This window comes from Heteronotia binoei, chromosome 3, assembly GCF_032191835.1.
Source record: "Heteronotia binoei isolate CCM8104 ecotype False Entrance Well chromosome 3, APGP_CSIRO_Hbin_v1, whole genome shotgun sequence".
NCBI classification, from domain to species: Eukaryota; Metazoa; Chordata; class Lepidosauria; order Squamata; family Gekkonidae; genus Heteronotia; species Heteronotia binoei.
The window spans coordinates 105,158,927-105,178,275 of NC_083225.1; the positions used below are offsets into that span (position 1 = coordinate 105,158,927).

Here is a 19,349-nt window from a genome sequence, read left to right on the forward strand (position 1 = left end):
AGCCTTCTGTAGGGGTGTTTCGATGGAAGACATCTGTGCCGCTGCGGTCTGGTTGTCTCCATCTACATTTGCCTCGCACTACGCCTTAGACGTCCGTGTCCGGCGTGACACGTCTTTCGGACAGGCTGTACTACGATCCATCTTTGACTGATGTCCCCAGTCGCCTACACTGTAAGTATGATATTGCTTCTTATATGCATAACTAACCTTGTCCTTTGGTTACAGATCCAGCACCTGCCTCCGGACAGAATAGCTTGCCAGTCACCCATGTGTGGGACTGCACAGAGACCACGAAGAAGATAAACAGGTTTCTTACCTGTAACTGATGATCTTCGAGTGGTCATCTGTGCAGTCACACACACCTGCCCATCCTTCCCCGCTGCTGGTTTCTTGTTCCTGAGTTAAAATTTTCCACCTATGCAGCGGCGGGAAGAAACTGGGTGGGTGAAGCGCCTCCCTCTCGTCTAGGCATGCGCAGCGGTTGCCACCTCCCCGGGACGAGAGGAAGTGTGCGCCAAAATTAACGCTCCAAGATTGCTTTGAATTCTCCGAGGTCGGGTTCAATCCTGGTGGATAACCCATGTGCGTGACTGCACAGATGACCACTCAAAGATCATCAGTTACAGGTAAGAAACCTGTTTTAATTCTGGGTGATCTCCACCCACACCTGGAGGTGGACAACCCTCGATTCCAGGAGAGAAACAGCTATTTTGGAAGATGGAGTCTATTGCATTATACCCTTTTGAGGTTCCTCTCCTCTTCAAACCCCACCCTCTGCAAGCTCCACCTCCCAAATCTCCAGGAATTTTTTAACTTGGAGCTGGCAGCCATGTTTCTGTCGCACTCAACAGCCAGCCTACATTTATGTCCCTCTGTCTTAAACTTTTCCTCCCTCTCCAGCAGTCTCTACCTATAAAAAAACTGTGGCCCAGTTGTACAGTGCTGGCCTCTGGGCCAAGCCTGCTTCTCTGGTACAAAACTCTCAAGAACTTGAGGGGTGGCACCTCCCTCTTAGTTCCTTTCTCTCCCCCTCTCCCACTTCCTAGTAATCCCTATATCCTCTGACTTCCCCTGCCTCAGTCTCTCTTTAAACATTCACTATCACCTATCTACCTCCCATCTTCAACTACATTTATTATTTACTTAATTTTAACCTCCCCTTTCTCCACAGTGGGTACCAGTGTAGCTTACATGATTCTCTTCTCCTCTTTTGTATCTGCACAACAGCACCGTGAGGTAGGTTAGGCTGAAAGTTTGTCAGTGATCCAAAATCCCCTAGTGAGCTTCCACAGCAAGATGCTGTGGATCCTGAAGCTCTAACTGCTACACCACACTGACTTTCATAGGGTGGCTGCTGTTGAACAGTAGTGAGCAGCCAGGATTAGTAGAGTCATGCAAGTCAAGTTGGATCAACTCACCTTGAGGTTGCTGCCAGGCCTAGCACTGCCAACCTCAAGGTGGGACCTGGAGATCTCCCAGAATTACAACTGGGCTGCAGATGACAAAGATCTGTCCCCCTGGAAAAATGACTCCTTTAAAAGGTGAATTGTATAGTATATGATATCTGACTGAGGCTTCTCCACGCTCGAAACCCTCCACAGACTCTACCACAAAATCTCCAAGAACTTTTCATCCTGGAGCTGGCAACCTTAGTCAGACCTGGCCCCATGAGTCCTCTCTCAAAGACCAAAATAGTCCTGGAAAGGCCTCTCTCTTTTACTGACAGACCAACCCTGGAATACTGTGGTTGCCTAGCACCAGCCACTGAGGGAGTCTGTTTAAAGCTAAAGGCACTCCTTTTATTGTTTTCAGGCTTTTCAATACTCCCCGATGTTTTTGTTTAGATTTCACATTTTTTTCTGGAAATCTGGGGCTTGTTTCAGGTTTGTAGAAAGATATATCTTGCTCCTTCATAGCTCCAGCCATTGAATGATCTAGCTATTAGAATATAAGATGCTGATTATAACAATACAGAATGAGAATGATAAAGGCATGAATTAAGCTGTAAAGACTTTTGAGACAGATACTCGAAGACAGAAATTTTTTTTATTTGTCATAAAAGAAAAAGGGAGCTTGATTGAGATGATGAATTAAATGAATGTATAACACGATGGAGGTAAAAACTGAGAAAAAAGTAAAAAATGAGAGAGAAACGAATGTATAACACAATAAAGGTAAAAACTGAGAGAAAAGTAAAAAATGAGAAAAAAAGAATGGAAGTCTGTTTCTGTCTTTCTTTTCAGACCACAAGTGAAAGCCAGCCAGTTTTTTTTATTGCACTGGTACAAGTGTTTGCCTGTGTGAGCTGTGACTTGACTACTGCCTCAAGTGCCTACTTCCAGGCATTAACTCCAGAAATTATTGAAAAACTTCCAGCAAATCTCATAACGGAATGGCAGGAGTTCTTCTCTGAAGGCATTCATAGTTTACTTTTACCTTTGATGGTAAAAATCACAAGTAAGTTTGTGGCAAAAGACAAATGCACTAACTAACAGTATATAATCCATGACACATTGTTTACAGTGCCAGGTCATTTATTTTAATTACATTTATTTATATCAGTCTCATTTTAGTGAAACAAACACTGCAAAATTAAATATGCAATGCAAGCTATAGTCAATGATTTTGGGGTGATGCATGATCCTAAATTAGAGGTATTCTTCCTTTCATTCTGCCTTTACCTCCAGTTTTCAATTCCCATCTCCTACATGAAACTCCTTACTTACTTCTGCATTTATAAGATTATCCCTCAGGAAGAATCCCTAAGCTTATGTTTATTCATTGCTCATAGTGACATTAGTTGAAGTCTCAAAAATAAGTGTCTTCTTTTTCACAGATCTTCACCACTTAAATAAAAATTCATATCCAGTGAATACAGCTTTTAGTAAGGGGGCAGAAGGCCCGTAATCTAGAAGAACACATACACACACCCCTTTTGTTGCGTGTAGCTTGGTTGATTGCAGTAAGACACATATCACATATTCTGAATAGTGTCATGGGTGCTGGGGACCCTTCAGAGGAAGTTGAGTCTGATGAGGAAACTGTGCCCCTGCCACCTGCACCAGTGCCCCTGCCTCCTGCTGGAGAAGATCCCAGCCCCCCTGCCTCGCCCTCTCGGGTGGCTCGTGTGCGTGACCGCCTCCGGCAGGACCTCAGGGATCGGAGGAGGGCGGCACGCTCACAAGCAAGACGCTCCCTGAGCCCTGAGTTCTGAGAGGATTCTGGCCCTTCTAAGAGCAAGGATGCTTGAGTGGTAACAGGATCCTGGCTGCCTCCCTGAGCCAGCAATTAGCCCAAACGGGCAACAGCCAGCAGAGGGCTATATAGCTGTGGGCTTTGGGAGGAAGCTTTGTGGAAGCAACTAGTCATCTCCCTGACATTCTAGCATCCACTCCGGCTTGACTTTGGTTCCTGACTCCCTGACTTTGGCTTTGGACTTCTGGACTCCCTGACCTCGGCTTCTGGACCTCAGACCTGCGATACTTCTACAGTGATTCGGATTTGGCGCCTCGGACCCTCCTGCTTACTGGCTACAGACCTCGGACTGCCTCTGGACTTTGCCTGACCCGGCCCCAGCCGTGACAGATTGCTTCCACCCACAAACACCCACTCCACAGGATGGATGCTGAAGCAAGTGAAACCACAGAACTACTGGCTGCGCTCCAAGCCCAGGTACAGCAGCTAACACAGGCAGTAGTGCACTTGCAGCAACAACCTGCGGCCAGTGCTCCAGCCAAGTGCCCAGTTCCCCCACCTGACAGATTTGGGGGTGCCGTGGAAGAATTTCCTGCCTTCCTGGCACAGTGTCGGCTGTACTTTGAACTGAGAGCACGGGACTTCCTCAATGACAAAACCAAGGTGTGTTTCGTCATCAGTCTGTTAAAGGGGCAGGCGGCCAAATGGGCCACACCCTTACTGGTCGCGTCCTCTCCCCTACTGACTGATTACCAGGGGTTTGAGGCCCACCTGTCTGCTGCTTTCTCAAACCCAGTCCAAGCAGCCACAGCCAACCGGAAGATCAGGGCACTGAAACAAGGCAACTCCTCGGTGGCTCAATATGCCACTGAATTCAAGCTCCTGACCCAGGACTTGGCGTGGAATGAGGCTGCCCAGATGGACCAGTTTACTGAGGGGTTGGCAGAGGAGGTCCTGGATGAACTGGCCAGGGTGGAGCAGCCACCCACGCTCCAAGAACTTATCACCCTCTGCCTCCGCATCGATGGCCGCCTGGAAAGTCGCCGCCAAGCCAAGACCAGAGGGCGCCAGCTCCCTGCACCGTGCTACCTGGCTCCTCGCCCGTCCCCAGCTAGTACCAGCACCAAGGATGAGCCTATGCAGCTTGGAGCTGCTCGACCCCGCCTGACCCCAGAGGAAAAGACCAGACGCCGCACGCAGAATCTGTGCCTCCACTGCGGCACGGCAGGCCACTATGCCTCTGGCTGCCCTGCTAAGCATCGGATACCTGGACCTTCGCTGCCACCGCCGCCAAAAGGGCAGCCCCAGGCGTAAGTGGACCCCCCAGCCTGGAGCGACTAGCTGGGTCCTCCGAACAGCGGGCTGATACCCCAGGGCCATTCCTGCTACCAGTCAAACTCCGTCTGCCTGACGAACGCTGGCTGTTCGTGTATGCCATGCTGGACTCGGGAGCGGCCCACTGTTTTATAGATGCCGCCTTTGTGAAGCAGCACCAGATCCCTGTGCAGACAAAAGGGATTCCGTCGCTGGTGGAGGCTATTGATGGGCGCCTCCTCCGTTCTGGCCCCGTCACCCAGGAGACCTGTCCCATCACCTTCCACATCCAGCAGCACCAAGAACAGCTGCGGTTTGATGTCGCCCGCATGCCTCGCTTCCCGCTGATTCTAGGCCTTTCCTGGCTGAAGCTGCACAACCCCATCGTGGACTGGGCCCAGCAGGAACTACGCTTCCGAGACCCATGCCCCCATCTGACTCCTCCCACCACTCTAGCAGCTGGCATCCCGAGTGGTGGTCCTCAGCTCCCTCAGAAGTATGTGGACTTTGCTGATGTCTTCGAAGAGACAGGAGCTGATCAGCTTCCCCCTCACCGGCCCTACGACTGTGCCATTGATTTGGTACCTGGGGCACCACTCCCGGTGGGGCGTCTGTACCCAATGTCAGAGCCGGAGTTGGCAGCTCTGCGAGACTTCCTGGACAAGAACCTGAAACGCGGATTCATCCGACCCTCAACCTCTCCCCTATCTGCTCCAGTGCTCTTCGTGAAGAAGAAAAGTGGGGAGCTCCGGCTGTGCAATGACTACCGGGCCCTGAACAAGATCACCATCCGCGACCGGTACCCTCTACCACTGATCCCTGAACTCTTGGATCGCCTAAAGGGGGCCCAAATCTACACCAAGCTGGACCTCCGTGGAGCGTATAATTTGGTGCGCATACGGCCCGGAGACGAATGGAAGACCGCGTTTGGGACCCGATACGGGCAGTACGAGCACCTGGTAATGCCCTTCGGACTGACCAACGCCCCCGCTGTCTTCCAGAGGTTCATGAATGACATATTCCGGGACCTGCTCGACCGCTTCGCGATCATATACCTGGATGACATCCTAATTTACTCCCGCAATCCTGCCCAGCACGCCGAGCACGTCCGCCAGGTCCTGCAGCGCCTACGAGCCCATGGTCTCTACGCCAAGCTGGAGAAGTGCGACTTCGACCTGCGCTCCGTCGAGTTCCTTGGGCACATCGTGTCACCGCAGGGGATCCTCATGGACCCGAAAAAAGTAGAAGCGGTCCTGACCTGGCAGGCTCCTCAGAATCGCAAAGACCTGCAGCGGTTCCTCGGTTTTGCCAACTACTATCGGCAATTCATCCCGGCCTACGCATCCCTGACCACACCCCTGACTCAACTACTCCGCCCCAAAGAACCCTTCCACTGGTCCCCAGAGGCCGATAACGCCTTCTCCACCCTGAAGACTCGCTTTGCCACCGGGCCACTCCTGAGATACCCCGACCCCCAGCTTCCCTTTACGGTGGAAGCTGATGCCTCCAACGTGGCCCTGGGAGCAGTGCTGTCCCAGCGCGAGGAGCCGTCCCAGCCACTACAGCCCTGCGCCTATTACTCGCGGCAGCTCACTGCTGCAGAGAGGAACTATACCATCTGGGAGAGGGAGTTGCTCGCGATCAAGGCGGCGTTTGAGGTTTGGCGACATTACCTCGAAGGGGCTCGCCACCCTGTTCAAGTGCTCACCGATCACCGGAACTTGGAACACCTCCAGACCACCCGCCGTCTCAACCAGCGCCAGATCCGGTGGTCCCTATTCTTCTCTCGCTTCGACTTCCGGATCTCCTACATCCCCCATACCCAGAACCGGAAAGCAGACGCGCTCTCCCGGAAACCGGAATACGCCCCTGCCTCAACTGAGACCGCGCCCGCTGCTCCAATCCTGCCGCCCTCAGTATTTGCAGCCACCTCCACTTCACCAGCACTCGTGGAGGACATTCGGGCTAGCCAGGCCAATGATCCCTGGGTCCAGCAACACCTCCAGGCTCTCCAAGATGACCCAACAGGGGAGTTCACGACTCGAGGCGGCCTCTTGCTACACCGCGAACGCCTCTATGTGCCGCCCGGGCCCTTGCGGGCAGAAGTGCTACGCCTGACCCACGACTCGTTACCCGCCGGGCACTTTGGACAGCATAAGACCACCCACTTGCTGACAAGGGAATTCTGGTGGCCACGAGTTCGCGCTGATGTTGCCCGCTATGTCAGCTCCTGTGACGTCTGCCGACGGGCCAAAGACATCCCAGCCAAACCCTCAGGGTTGCTGCAGCCTTTGCCCACATCTTCAGGACCCTGGGATACCATCTCGATGGACTTCATCACGGAACTTCCACGCTCCAAGGGTCAGACTTGTATCTGGGTGGTCGTCGACCTATTTACCAAGATGGCCCACTTTGTTCCGTGCCCGAAACTCCCCACAGCTCAGGAGACGGCCCAGCTTTACCTGCAACACATCTTTCGTCTGCATGGACTCCCAGCCCATCTGATCTCCGATCGGGGCCCTCAGTTCTCCTCTCGGTTCTGGCAAGCCCTCCATTCCAGCCTGGGTACTCGAGTGCACCTGTCCTCGGCCTACCACCCACAGACAGATGGCCAGACAGAGCGCACCAATGCCACGCTAGAGCAATATCTCCGCTGTTACACCTGTTACCAGCAGGATGACTGGACCACTCTATTGCCCCTAGCAGAGTTTGCATACAACAACGCGGTCCATTCATCCACCCAAATGACCCCGTTTGCTGCAACCTACGGGTACCACCCTCGGTTCTTCCCAGCGATCCTACCACCCACGAATGTCCCCGCCGTCGATGCCTACCTGCAAGAACTCCGTGCCAGCCAAGACTTGCTCCGAGAGCAGCTACAGCAAGCCAAGGAGGCATATAAACGGGCTGCAGACCGAAAGAGGCAAGAAGGCCCTCCAGTGCAGCCGGGGGATCAGGTGTGGCTCTCAACTCGCTACCTGCGCCGGCCTGGTCGGTCTCACAAGCTGGATGCACGGTTCATTGGACCCTACCCCGTCGTTGAACAAATAAACCCCGTCGCCTTCAGGCTCCAGTTGCCACCCCACCTCCGCATTCACCCCGTGTTTCATCGCTCCCTCCTTGTTCCGGCTGCACCCCCTGACCCAGCTCGGACTCCTTCCCCACCGCCGCCACCACCAGTGTTGGTGGATGACGAGGAAGAATATGAGGTGCGCCAGATCCTGGACTCCCGGTACCATCGTGGAGGCCTCCAGTACCTGGTGGACTGGGAGGGATACGGCCCAGAAGACCGGTCTTGGGAGCCCGAGGACAATCTTCATGCCCCGGACTTGGTGCACCAGTTCCACAACGACCACCCCGACCTTCCAGGTCCCTCGACGGAGGGGGGCCCTGGGGGGGGGGATAGTGTCATGGGTGCTGGGGACCCTTCAGAGGAAGTTGAGTCTGATGAGGAAACTGTGCCCCTGCCACCTGCACCAGTGCCCCTGCCTCCTGCTGGAGAAGATCCCAGCCCCCCTGCCTCGCCCTCTCGGGTGGCTCGTGTGCGTGACCGCCTCCGGCAGGACCTCAGGGATCGGAGGAGGGCGGCACGCTCACAAGCAAGACGCTCCCTGAGCCCTGAGTTCTGAGAGGATTCTGGCCCTTCTAAGAGCAAGGATGCTTGAGTGGTAACAGGATCCTGGCTGCCTCCCTGAGCCAGCAATTAGCCCAAACGGGCAACAGCCAGCAGAGGGCTATATAGCTGTGGGCTTTGGGAGGAAGCTTTGTGGAAGCAACTAGTCATCTCCCTGACATTCTAGCATCCACTCCGGCTTGACTTTGGTTCCTGACTCCCTGACTTTGGCTTTGGACTTCTGGACTCCCTGACCTCGGCTTCTGGACCTCAGACCTGCGATACTTCTACAGTGATTCGGATTTGGCGCCTCGGACCCTCCTGCTTACTGGCTACAGACCTCGGACTGCCTCTGGACTTTGCCTGACCCGGCCCCAGCCATGACAAATAGCCTTCTTCATTTAATAGTTGCCACCACTGAATAACAAACTCAATTTTTAAAGATATGTGAAAAGTCAAGCCTTTGATTTTATAATCATAATAAAAGAGCTTTACTGGCTCAGACCATCTATTTTAGCATCTTGTTTTACACACTAGCCCACCAGTTGCCCTAGAGGGCCTAACAAACAGGACATAGGGGCTAAGGCCAGATGTTGCCTTCTAGGACTAACATTCAGGTTTGCTGCCTCTGTATGTGGAGGTTCCCTTTGGTCTAGCAGCTCCAGTGGACATATTCTCTGTGAATCTAACTAATCCCCTTTTAAAGTCATCTATGCTCATGGCCCTCATTCTGGTAGCAGATTCATTGAATAAAGAAGGTCCTTTCATTTATTCATCCTAAATCTATTGCCCATCAACTTCATAGGTGCCTCTTAGGTTCTTGTATTATGGCAAAGGGACAAACAGCTCCATCTGTCCACTGTCCTCACACCTTGTTGACTTTTTAAAAGCTCTCTGCCCTTTCCATATAGGCTAAATTGATGACGATAAACATCAATCCAAACATCAATCCATTTTATATCAGTTGCATCTGCTTTTTCACACTTTTAAACTCATTAAAATTATGAGCCAGTTAATGTGTCTGATAATGATTTATGTTTTGAAGTCTGTTTATATGTTTATTAAAATATTTTAATCTCACTTTTCCTTTTGGCTTTTGAAAAAAAAAACATGCCAGAATAGTATCACAATTCTTTTCAGTATTTTTGGATGGTTTGGAAAATAATAGTGCTCCATAACCTCTGTGATAAACCTCAAAGCTGAATGAAAATTGTCTTTTATCTTCCTTTGACCAGGAGAAGAAAAAAATACATCAGAAATGTTGTTTCAGAACTCTGTGTTGAAACCCTTGGGTGAAGCTCTAATGTTTGTCTCAAAGGATCAGTTACTGAACCACAAACTTCCTGCCAAATTTGTTGCTAGCCAGAAGACAAACCTTCCTGATAAAGTACAGACCTTGTTAAATACATTGTCTCCATTACTGCTGTTTAGAGCTAGACCTGTTCAAATCATGGTATACCACATGCTAAATAAGTAAGTTGGTTACTCCTCCATATACTTTGATGTCTTTCTGTTTTCATTTTCACCTTATTGATAGAAAATGTGCCTAGGGGGACAACAACAACAACAACAAGGCATCATCTTGTATTAACGAGTCTTAATGTTCCACATGATGCACAAACACTAAACATTGCACTAGTGTGAACCTGTTAAATCCTTACAGTTTTAACTGCCCCCCCCACAATCATCTTAAGACACAGAATCAGCTGCTCTTTCTACCATAAATATACCTACCTGGAAAGTCCCTGGAATAATGGGGCCCAGCGAGTGTCTCATCTGGGTCACCCTTCTGCGGAGAAATTGCTAACCATTATTGCCTCATGGAAGTTGCTCCACAAGTTTCTGTCCTGAAGGCAGAGTTAGATGAGTGAAAGAAAGGGGGAAATAATTAATCTTCTACTCTCTCTGCCTCTCCTCACCCAATAATGAGATATTGCAGGTCTCCTTTTACCATATACAATGTAATTAGTCGTGAGGCGAGGATAAGAGATGGCAATACAAGCTCAGCATCACAGCATATTGCATTATGAAATTCACCATCTCAGATGCTTAGGACATAAGTCTGTCTTGTCTGTCATAATTATGCAGCTTTATTTGAAGCCTGTTTTATATAGATGACTGTAATGTGTAACAGTGTGTTCATTTTGTTATATAATTACCAGTATTTAATAAAATCCTTTCAGAGTAAGATAAATTCTGGGCTTTAAAAATATCAACTGATTCTTTTTTCTGGTTTTTTTTTTCAATTTCCAGGTTAATGTCTGATTTGCCTGAATTTGACAATAAAGACCTCAAATCCTATGGCGATGAAGAGGAAGAACTATCATTGTATGTTTCTTTGCTAATATCTGGTTGAAATTAACACACTTGCAACAGTACTTGAATATTAAAGGTTTTATATAGAGAGGATATTTATAAATTTAAAGCTGATGCTTTTGTGTACAAATTCCATAGCTTTCTTTGCTCTTACAACATATTTCCTAAGCATGAGTTTCAGTCAGATGGAGACCTTTAAAAAAAACCCCAAAACAAAACATAATTTATTAACTCTACCAGAATAAATTAATATGGTCCCTCTGGTATAACACCAGATTTTTCAGGTCTTGAAGCAAGGGACATAAAATTGGTTATTGCTGGGTAGTTTTACAGCTGTACAGACCGATCTGTATGTACAGACCTACAAAAATACTTGTAACTAAGGAAGGAAGCTACAGTAAAAAGGGACTGGCAGTCTATGTCATAGGTAGCTAGAGTTACTGCTAATAATGATTCTCAGCACAAATTTTTTTTTAGGGGGGGGGGGAGAAGAGAGATACACATGATCCCAGCAAAAGTCTGGGTTTTCTTAGTTTCTTTGGATGTGATACCTGAAGCTGTCTGATATTGTTTATGTTCTGAACTGGAAAACTCACTTGACAGTAAAATTAACAGCTTCATTTCTTTTAATTTAGGTCTCCCCCAGCAGCTCTTATGACTGTTCTTGCCACTCAAGAAGACTTACTAGAAAATGTCCTAGAATGCATTCCAGTTGGAGAATTTGCAGTTGTTCAGCCATTGAGCGAGGAGTTTTGTCTTGTTTTAGGGTATCTGCTAACATGGAAATTAGTATTAACTTTTTTCAAGGCTGCATCTTCTCAGGTAAATGTGACCTAGTGTGCAAATTGCACTTCCGGGTATCTGAACGTGAGTTCTTCTGTGGCAGTTGGAATAAATGACATTTTTGTATAGTTCTGGGGATCACATTTCTGGCTATAGGAAGATTTGGAAGTGCTTAAAGCACTTCTTATACTTGGCAACATCCTGGCTCTTACATATGTGAGCACCCTGTTTTTTACCAAAAAATTATATTGATGTGTTGCTAGATAAATGGTTTGCTGAGTATTAATTAATGATATGCTGAATGGTTTGCTGAATCTCACAGAAATACAAGGTTTTTTTGGTGATCTTTGTATTGTTTGTCATATAGTTTATCTAGACAGGATTATTTCATCTTCATTGAATGATTGCATGCTGGGTTTTGATCTACTTGTCTATAAACTGTAAGCACAATTTCAGGTATTAAAAAAGTTGTGGAAGAATAGGAATGTACAACTCCAATTTTTCTCCATGCTTAAGTGACATATTAGTATCCACAAAGTATATTACAAAGGGTATATGCTGTACTGGCACCCACCCCCAATGGAGATTAGAATGGTCTAGCATTGTTGCGTGAACTTGTTGTTCAGTGTGGTTCTTGTTCATAGTCCTTTTCTCTGTCCCCAGACGTACAGATCCACAGACGTACAGTGATCCACAGACGTACAGATTTTGGTGGACATTGTAATGTATGACATATAAGTTTAGGTAGACAGGATAACTGCATGTTGGATTTTGATAAACTTTTAAACCATCAGTTTACTTAAGAGTATGTGTTAAAACTTGGTAGGGGAACATTATTATCTAATCTGCCTTGAATTCCACGATACTTTTTTCTTGTTGGATACATTCTTTTGTCTGTTTTTGAGAAATTTCTTTGGGAATAATTTTTTAAATATTTTTTTCCTTCACTGTCAGTTGCGAGCTCTTTATTCACAACACCTTCGAAAAACTAAGAGTCTGAATAAACTATTGTATCACCTGTTCAGGCTTATGCCAGAAAACCCAGCTTTTCCAGGATCAACAGCTGAATTTCCTAATAAAGACACAAAAACATATTTTACTGAAGAGCTTAATCTAGACATTAAAGGTCAGTGAAAATGCTTTTAAGTTTTTTCATTATTAAGGGTAAGTATACTTCAGTGTGAAACAAAATGATCCCATGCAGACATCAAGAGTCCTGTTTTAGTCAATGAGACTTGCTCCCAAGAAAGGGTTTTTAGGTTTGCAGCCTGAAAGACCCTTTATTTCTAATTTTGAATAAGTGAACTATTGCTAGAAAACACCTAGTATTAAACATTTCCTTCAAAGCAGTCACTACAAATATTATATTGTCATTGTGCTGTCACAATACAATCAACAACAAACTCCTGAAAAGTGTTTTGGAGTTTAATTCTCATACCTTAAAGTTAATTCTACATTTGTCATTCATTATAGTAGTTACACTGCATGTTTTGTCCTTCCCAAGTCAAGCTGTTCAGGTTAAGTCTGCCATCATAGTCTCACGATGTAACTGATGCAGTCTGCACCTCACGCTAAGTCATTTTCAAATGAGCACTCCATTGACATGCACATTTGGTAAAGTCACTTCCTCCTGAGCTGCAGGATTCTCTGCCATGTTCCTCATGAACTTTAACACTTGGAACTGTGAATAAGAGAACTTTAGAGCAAGCACTGTAGCCTTCTGGTTTAAGTAGGCAGATGGCTCATCTTTGTACAAAGATAACTAAAACCATAGCCCACCAGTTGAGATAACAGCATGTGGGTAACTCGTTTTGTGTATGTGTGGACTGCAAACATCGTGATTGTTCAGACTGCAAGTGATAGTTTTCCTGTCCCAGAAAGAAAACTTAACTGTCCATTGTTTATTTTGACTTAACATTTCTAGTAAACAACTAATTTTCCTTTAGTACTGGGAAGGTGAGGAGCAGTGAAAAATATTCACTGTGAAGCAGGCTGGGGAGTTGTCAGAATTCTAAATAGGCAAAGTCTTGTCTGCTTTCAGTTGGTCAGTCTACGATGTACCCAAGCCTCAAATAACAGATTTTATCACACCATGAGAAGAAAGCAATTTACATTGTGGGAGATCTGTGGAGGATCTATAATCTAACTTCTCTTATTTTATAACCATTTTTCCAATGTGTTCTCTAGACATGTCAACACTGTCATCACAGATCCCACATTTGGCTTGCTCAGTTTACTGCATGACATTAAAAGATTTGCCAGCCATGGTTCGCCTTTGGTGGAATAGCTGTGAGAAACGAGTCTTCAGCATTGTAGATAAATTTACAAGCAAATATGTCAGTAACATCCTTTCATCACAAGAAATATCTTCAGTGCAGACCAGCACACAGTTGTTTAATGGCATGATGGTTTGTATAATCTTCACCAAGTATGCATGCATTTACTTATTTGTAAGTTGACCTTCCCAAATTAAATGGGCTGAAGTCAACATTGTTAGAGCAAGCAAAAAGTCTTGGAAAACTTTCATACCCTTTACTTCTTTTCTAAAAACAAGTACATAATGTGACAAAAACAAGGGGAAAAAACAACTCAGTTGCCTTGGTTAAGAAATTATCTTTTGAGAATGCAACTGATCTGAGTATTCTGATCAGTGGCACAATAAGCTCTGAGCTAGATGTAATGCACTTTTTGTAGGCCTGCTCTAGAAAACAACTCAAAAACTGCAGTTCATTCAAAATTCAGCTGCATACTTGTTTGTGTTTCTCAGTATGATCATATAATACACACTGATTTGCTTCCAAGCCCAGTTAATGATTACTGATATAATCTGGGGCCCATATTTTTGAACGACTACCTTTTCTGGTTTAGATTTATAAGCTTGCTTAGCTCTGCCCATCAGCATTTGCTAACTATGCCATTTCCTCTGGAAGTCCAGTTGGTATCTACCAAGAACACGATTTTCTCGACATTTCTCGAAGGAAGCCCGTTTGAAATCCACCAGAGAAAGGGCTTTCTCTGTTATGGCCCCTACATGGTGGAATCAGCTGCCGGAAGAGGTGAGGGCCCTGCGGGACCTTGTACAGTTCCGCAGGGCCTGTAAGACGACCCTCTTCCGGCTAGCCTATACCTAGCTTGAGAATTTTAATGTAACTTGCCGGATTTCTTTCTTTTATATACAGTTGATATATTTATTAATATTTATTAATATTTATTGATAACCATGGTTTTATCTGTTTTTATCTGTTTTAAATGCTGATCCCTTTATATGTTTAAATACTGTAATTTTGTTGGATCTATCACTGGAAGCCGCCCTGAGCCACTAAAAATAAATAAATAAATGTGCCCTTCAAATTATGGAATTATTTACCCTGAAGCAATGTACTGGGCCTTTCTGTCCTTTTATAAGGCCTGTAAAACCTGTCCCAGAAAGTTTTCTGTTATCAAAATCAAAGATATTTACATGGATTTTTTTTAGTATGTGTGGTATCCAATATAATAAAACAGTGGTTCTTTTGTATTTGTTGAATCTAGATAGAATTTTTAACATTTTTAGAGCTTTAAACTAAACCAGATGTCTGTTTTAAAGGTTCTTGGTGTTACTTGCCCTCTAATATTATGATGGACAGGATGAAAATATTTTAAAAAAACATATGGCTAACTACAGTTACACTATTATACCATACATTATGCTTCAAGTCAACCCTAATAAAGACATTTGACATGGTACCAAAACCACTTCAACAAAATCAAGTTTCTGAATGACTAGTGTTTTCAGTTAGCACATAGATTGTCACTGTTCACATATTATGTGGTACTGCCTTTTGAATTTTCCAGCCCAGAACAGAGTGATATTTGAAAGTGTCTTGTAATACCAGAAATAACATAGGTGAAGTAGAACTATTTCTAGGATAACTGTCTTTCTTGTACTTACTAATAGGAAGGAACACAAAAAAAATCAGATTGCCAAAGAGCTGATCCTGTACCACTTGTAATAATTACTTACATAAATAACAATTTTATGCTTTATTATTTAAGAGATCAGGTTATGTTTCATATTGTAGCTAAAACTCTGCATATACGTACCACAATAGAACACTCTGCTTTGATATACATTTTAAATAATTTGGCACTATAAAGATCCCTGGAAAGCGTTCTATGCACTGAACATTTTTGTTTTCCACAGGTAAAGGCTCGATCTGCTACTCGAGAAGTCATTGCTACATACTCAGTTGATGATATATTCATTGAGTTGATAATACAGCTTCCACCAAATTACCCCCTGGGCTCCATCACTGTGGAGAGCGGAAAGAGAGTTGGTGTAGCTGTCCAACAGTGGCGCAACTGGATGCTACAGTTGAGCACATATCTCACTCATCAGGTATGTTTTTAATCAAAACCCTCGCAATTTGGAGAACACTGTAGTAGTTTTCTCCTTCCTGTATAGCAGGGGTGTTGAACTCATTTGTTATAAGGGCCAGATATGACATAAATGAGACATTGTTGGGCCAGGCCACATGTGTCATAAAATGTAATGCCAGGTAGTGGACATATAAACTTTATAAAGGACACAAACACAAATATATATTTTTTACTTAAATAAAACATGCTTAAAACATTAGCACACTTGCAGTATTTTGTTTTACAGTCTCTGATAAATGTCACCTCTTGCTATGAATTATTGCATCAAAAACTGCAGACAATGTCTGTCCTGTTCCAATCTTGAATATACTGTTCAGGTGTTGTTCATTCAGGTGTGCACATCTGTAAGTTGCAAACCTACTTTTGATTTATTGACATTCATTACCGAGTACTCATGCTTTGAGCCTAAGACTCAGAGGAAAACAATGAAGCAGCTGGGCACTGTGAGCTTTTGTACAGAAGCTGCTTCATGTGCTAGTCAAGAACATGTGAAGGCATCATGGCATAGACATCAGCATCGCTAGCCTTAAAACTGCTTTCTTTGTATCTCTCTCGATGGTGGGCACTGGGCAATGGAAGCTGGAGCTCTTTCCTTCCTTTCCCAGGGGACAAGGAGAGGGAGGAGCTTCAATCACTAAAAGGAAGAGAGGCTCGGCTCAGTAGCTCTGCAGGGTGATTGATTGAGCCTGGCAAACTTAATCAACACAGCAGAGTTATAGAGCCAAGCTCCTTCACTGGCTGATGCTCCTCCTCCCTCCTCCTCCCTTTGGGAAAAGAGAGGGGGGAAGAGGGAAAGAACAGGGAGAGGCTGCTTTGCGGGCTGGCTTATCTGGAAAGAAACACAAAATGGCGACCAGACAAAGCAGGCAAGGGAGAATGAAGCAGACAACAGCCAGTTGCTGGAGGGCCTGATTGGAACCCTCTGGGGACTGGATCTGTCCCATGGGCCGTATGTTTGACACCCCAACTGTATAGTATCAGACAATCCACATTAAACAAGAGATTTGCTTGGAGCAGCAAACAGGTTTAGGAAAACTGTGCCAGTTCTGCAATTTACCATTTGGCAGTGCCAGTTTGACTTGACCAGTATAATTTTGTCGCTTCAGAGGTATATCTTTTTCTAAAAGGCAGTGCTGCTTTGAAATTTCATACAGCTAAGTTGATATTTATTTATTAAAACATTTATATCCCACCTTTCCTCTTGGTTCAAGGCAGCTTACAATAATAGTTAAAACATTTTACCACACCTTATCTTTCCCCTGAAATATCTGTATAGAGGAGAGAGATCAAAGAAAAGCTGAGATACTGTAGGAAACAATATAACAATGTATTATTGACTACTAATTAAGATTTTCCTTTTTTTAAGAATGGAAGCATTATGGAAGGTTTAGCATTATGGAAAAACAATGTGGATAAGCGTTTTGAGGGTGTTGAAGACTGCATGATCTGTTTCTCTGTTATACACGGTTCTAACTACTCTCTTCCCAAAAAAGCCTGCAGAACATGCAAGAAAAAGTTCCATTCTGCATGCCTTGTAAGTACCTTGTAAGTACCTGTCAAGGTCATCCTGTACAGGATACAGGATGACCTTAACCGGCTGGAAAACTGGGCTAAAACCAATAAAATGAATTTTAACAGGGATAAATGTAAAGTTCTGCATTTAGGTAGGAGAAATACAATGCACAGTTATAGGATGTGAGAGACTTGTCTTAGCAGTAGCATGTGCGAAAAGGATCTAGGAATCTTAGTGGATCATATGCTGAACATGAATCAACAGTGTGATGTGGTGGCTAAAAAGGCAAATGCAATTTTGGGCTGTATCAACAGAAGTATAGTGTCCAGATCACGTGAAGTGATGGTATCACTTTACTCTGCTCTGGTAGAACCTCACCTAGAGTATTGTGTTCAGTTTTGGGCACCACATTTTAAGGATATAGACAAGCTGGAACGTGCTCAGAAGAGGGCGACGAAGATGGTGAGGGGTCTGGAGACCAAGTCCTATGAAGAAAGGTTGAAGGAGCTGGGGATGTTTAGCCTGGAGAGGAGGCAGCTGAGAGGTGATACAATCACCATCTTCAAGTACTTGAAGGGCTGTTATATGGAGGATGGTGTAGAATTGTTTTCTGTGGCCCCAGAAGGTAGAACCAGAACCAATGGGTTGAAATTAAATCAAAAGAATTTCTGGCTCAACATTAGGAAGAACTTCCTGACTGTTAGAGCAGTTCCTCAGTGGAACAGGCTTCCTCAGGAGATGGTGGGCTCTCCTTCCATGGAGGTTTTTAAACAAGCTAAATGGGCATCTGACAGCAATGAAGAATCAACCCAAACTGTTCACTAGAAGGTCAGATGCTGAAGCTCAAATACTTTGGCCACCAAATGAGAAGGGAGCACTCCCTGGAGAAGATCCTGATGCTAGGAAAGACAAAAGGCAAAAGAAGGGGAAGGCAAAAGATGAAATGGCTGGACAGTGCTACTGAAGTAACAAACACTAATTTGAGCAGACCTCGGAGGATGGTGGAAGACAGGAGGGCCTGGCTTTGTCCATGGGGTCGCAGAGTCGACTGTGTGACTGAACAACAAAAAGAACAAATTTGTGAGTTTCCTGCATTGTGCAGGGGGTTGGACTAGATGACCCTGGAGGTCCCTTCCAACTCTATGATTCTACCTGGAATAGACACACTTTTCATTTAAAACAGCAGGAAGTGAAACAGAGCCAAGGATTTCCATAAGTAAATAAATGTGCCATTGAGAGCCAGATGGGTAGAAACTGCATCATTTTAGTGAAACTGAGAGAATGAATATTCCTTGACAAGGCAACACCTATCTATCCCCTTGAATAGTTGTCTAATATTAAGCATATTTGCTCCATGATAATGACTGCTTTTCATTTTTTTTGTTTTACCTTTTCCAGTACAAGTGGTTTACATCTAGTAACAAGTCCACCTGTCCGCTTTGTCGAGAGTCCTTCTTCTGAAATACATCTCTACTTCTGTGAATTTCTCAGACACCAAGCACACCTGGATTCAGTTACAAAATGAGCTAATTTTAGCTTTATTTAAAATAAAAATCTTGTATCATTTGGTCATCAAGATCCATGTCTACACAAAAACAAAATACAACAATTTATGTTAAAGGGACTTATTTATTCCTCTCCCCACTTACTTACCTTGTAAGAAGAGTGGGATAAGGAGTTTGAAAGCAAAGGAAGATTTGATTCTCATGTTTCTTCCCCCCAGTGGTAGAACCCTTAACCGCAGGGTCTTCTATCTACCTCACACTTTCAATCAGGGAATAGGGTGAGGTGGCAAGTGGAGGGGATGACTGCACTTTCTCAGTTGATCCCAGATCAGAAAAGGCTTCAAAACCTCCCCAACACTGAAATCTGCCACCTCAGGTTTAAATGAAAGAACTAATGAGATCTCCAAAGGTAAGCCAACTGAACCCACTGAAAGGTTACAAAAGTGGCCCCCCAGTGTGTTTTGTGGGCTCATTTGCTTTTTCTCCAAGAACAAAACCCCCCAATCTTTTCCATTTCTCTGCATTTCTGGAGCATGAGATACATCAGAAGAGCTCAGGTGCCACAACCTTTGTTGCTTCAGGGAGCACCCATGTTTCTAAATGGGTGCTCCCTGAAGCAACAAAGGTTGTTGCTTCAGGGAGCACCCATTTAGAAACAAGCCACATTTATTATACAAGAATGTGTGGCATG

General features: G+C 45.1%; 1 protein-coding gene across 4 annotated transcripts in view; it reads left to right on the forward strand.

Annotated features, from left to right (window-relative positions):
* The window catches only part of LTN1 (listerin E3 ubiquitin protein ligase 1), a 62,069-nt gene extending 43,338 nt beyond the window's left edge, over positions 1-18,731 (forward strand). The window contains exons 22-30 of one of the 4 annotated variants that reach the window (XM_060234360.1): positions 2,244-2,457; positions 9,358-9,595; positions 10,376-10,450; positions 11,074-11,260; positions 12,176-12,347; positions 13,409-13,629; positions 15,405-15,599; positions 17,007-17,182; positions 18,306-18,380. In XM_060234360.1, the coding sequence (XP_060090343.1) occupies positions 2,244-2,457; positions 9,358-9,595; positions 10,376-10,450; positions 11,074-11,260; positions 12,176-12,347; positions 13,409-13,629; positions 15,405-15,599; positions 17,007-17,182; positions 18,306-18,369 (1,542 nt within the window). In that variant the 3' untranslated portion in view covers positions 18,370-18,380. Of the gene's footprint in view, positions 1-2,243; positions 2,458-9,357; positions 9,596-10,375; positions 10,451-11,073; positions 11,261-12,175; positions 12,348-13,408; positions 13,630-15,404; positions 15,600-17,006; positions 17,183-18,305; positions 18,381-18,551 lie in introns of those variants that run through there. The other 3 variants (XM_060234362.1, XM_060234363.1, XM_060234361.1) reach the window with 3 other exon arrangements.
* The last annotated feature ends 618 nt before the right edge of the window (positions 18,732-19,349 follow it).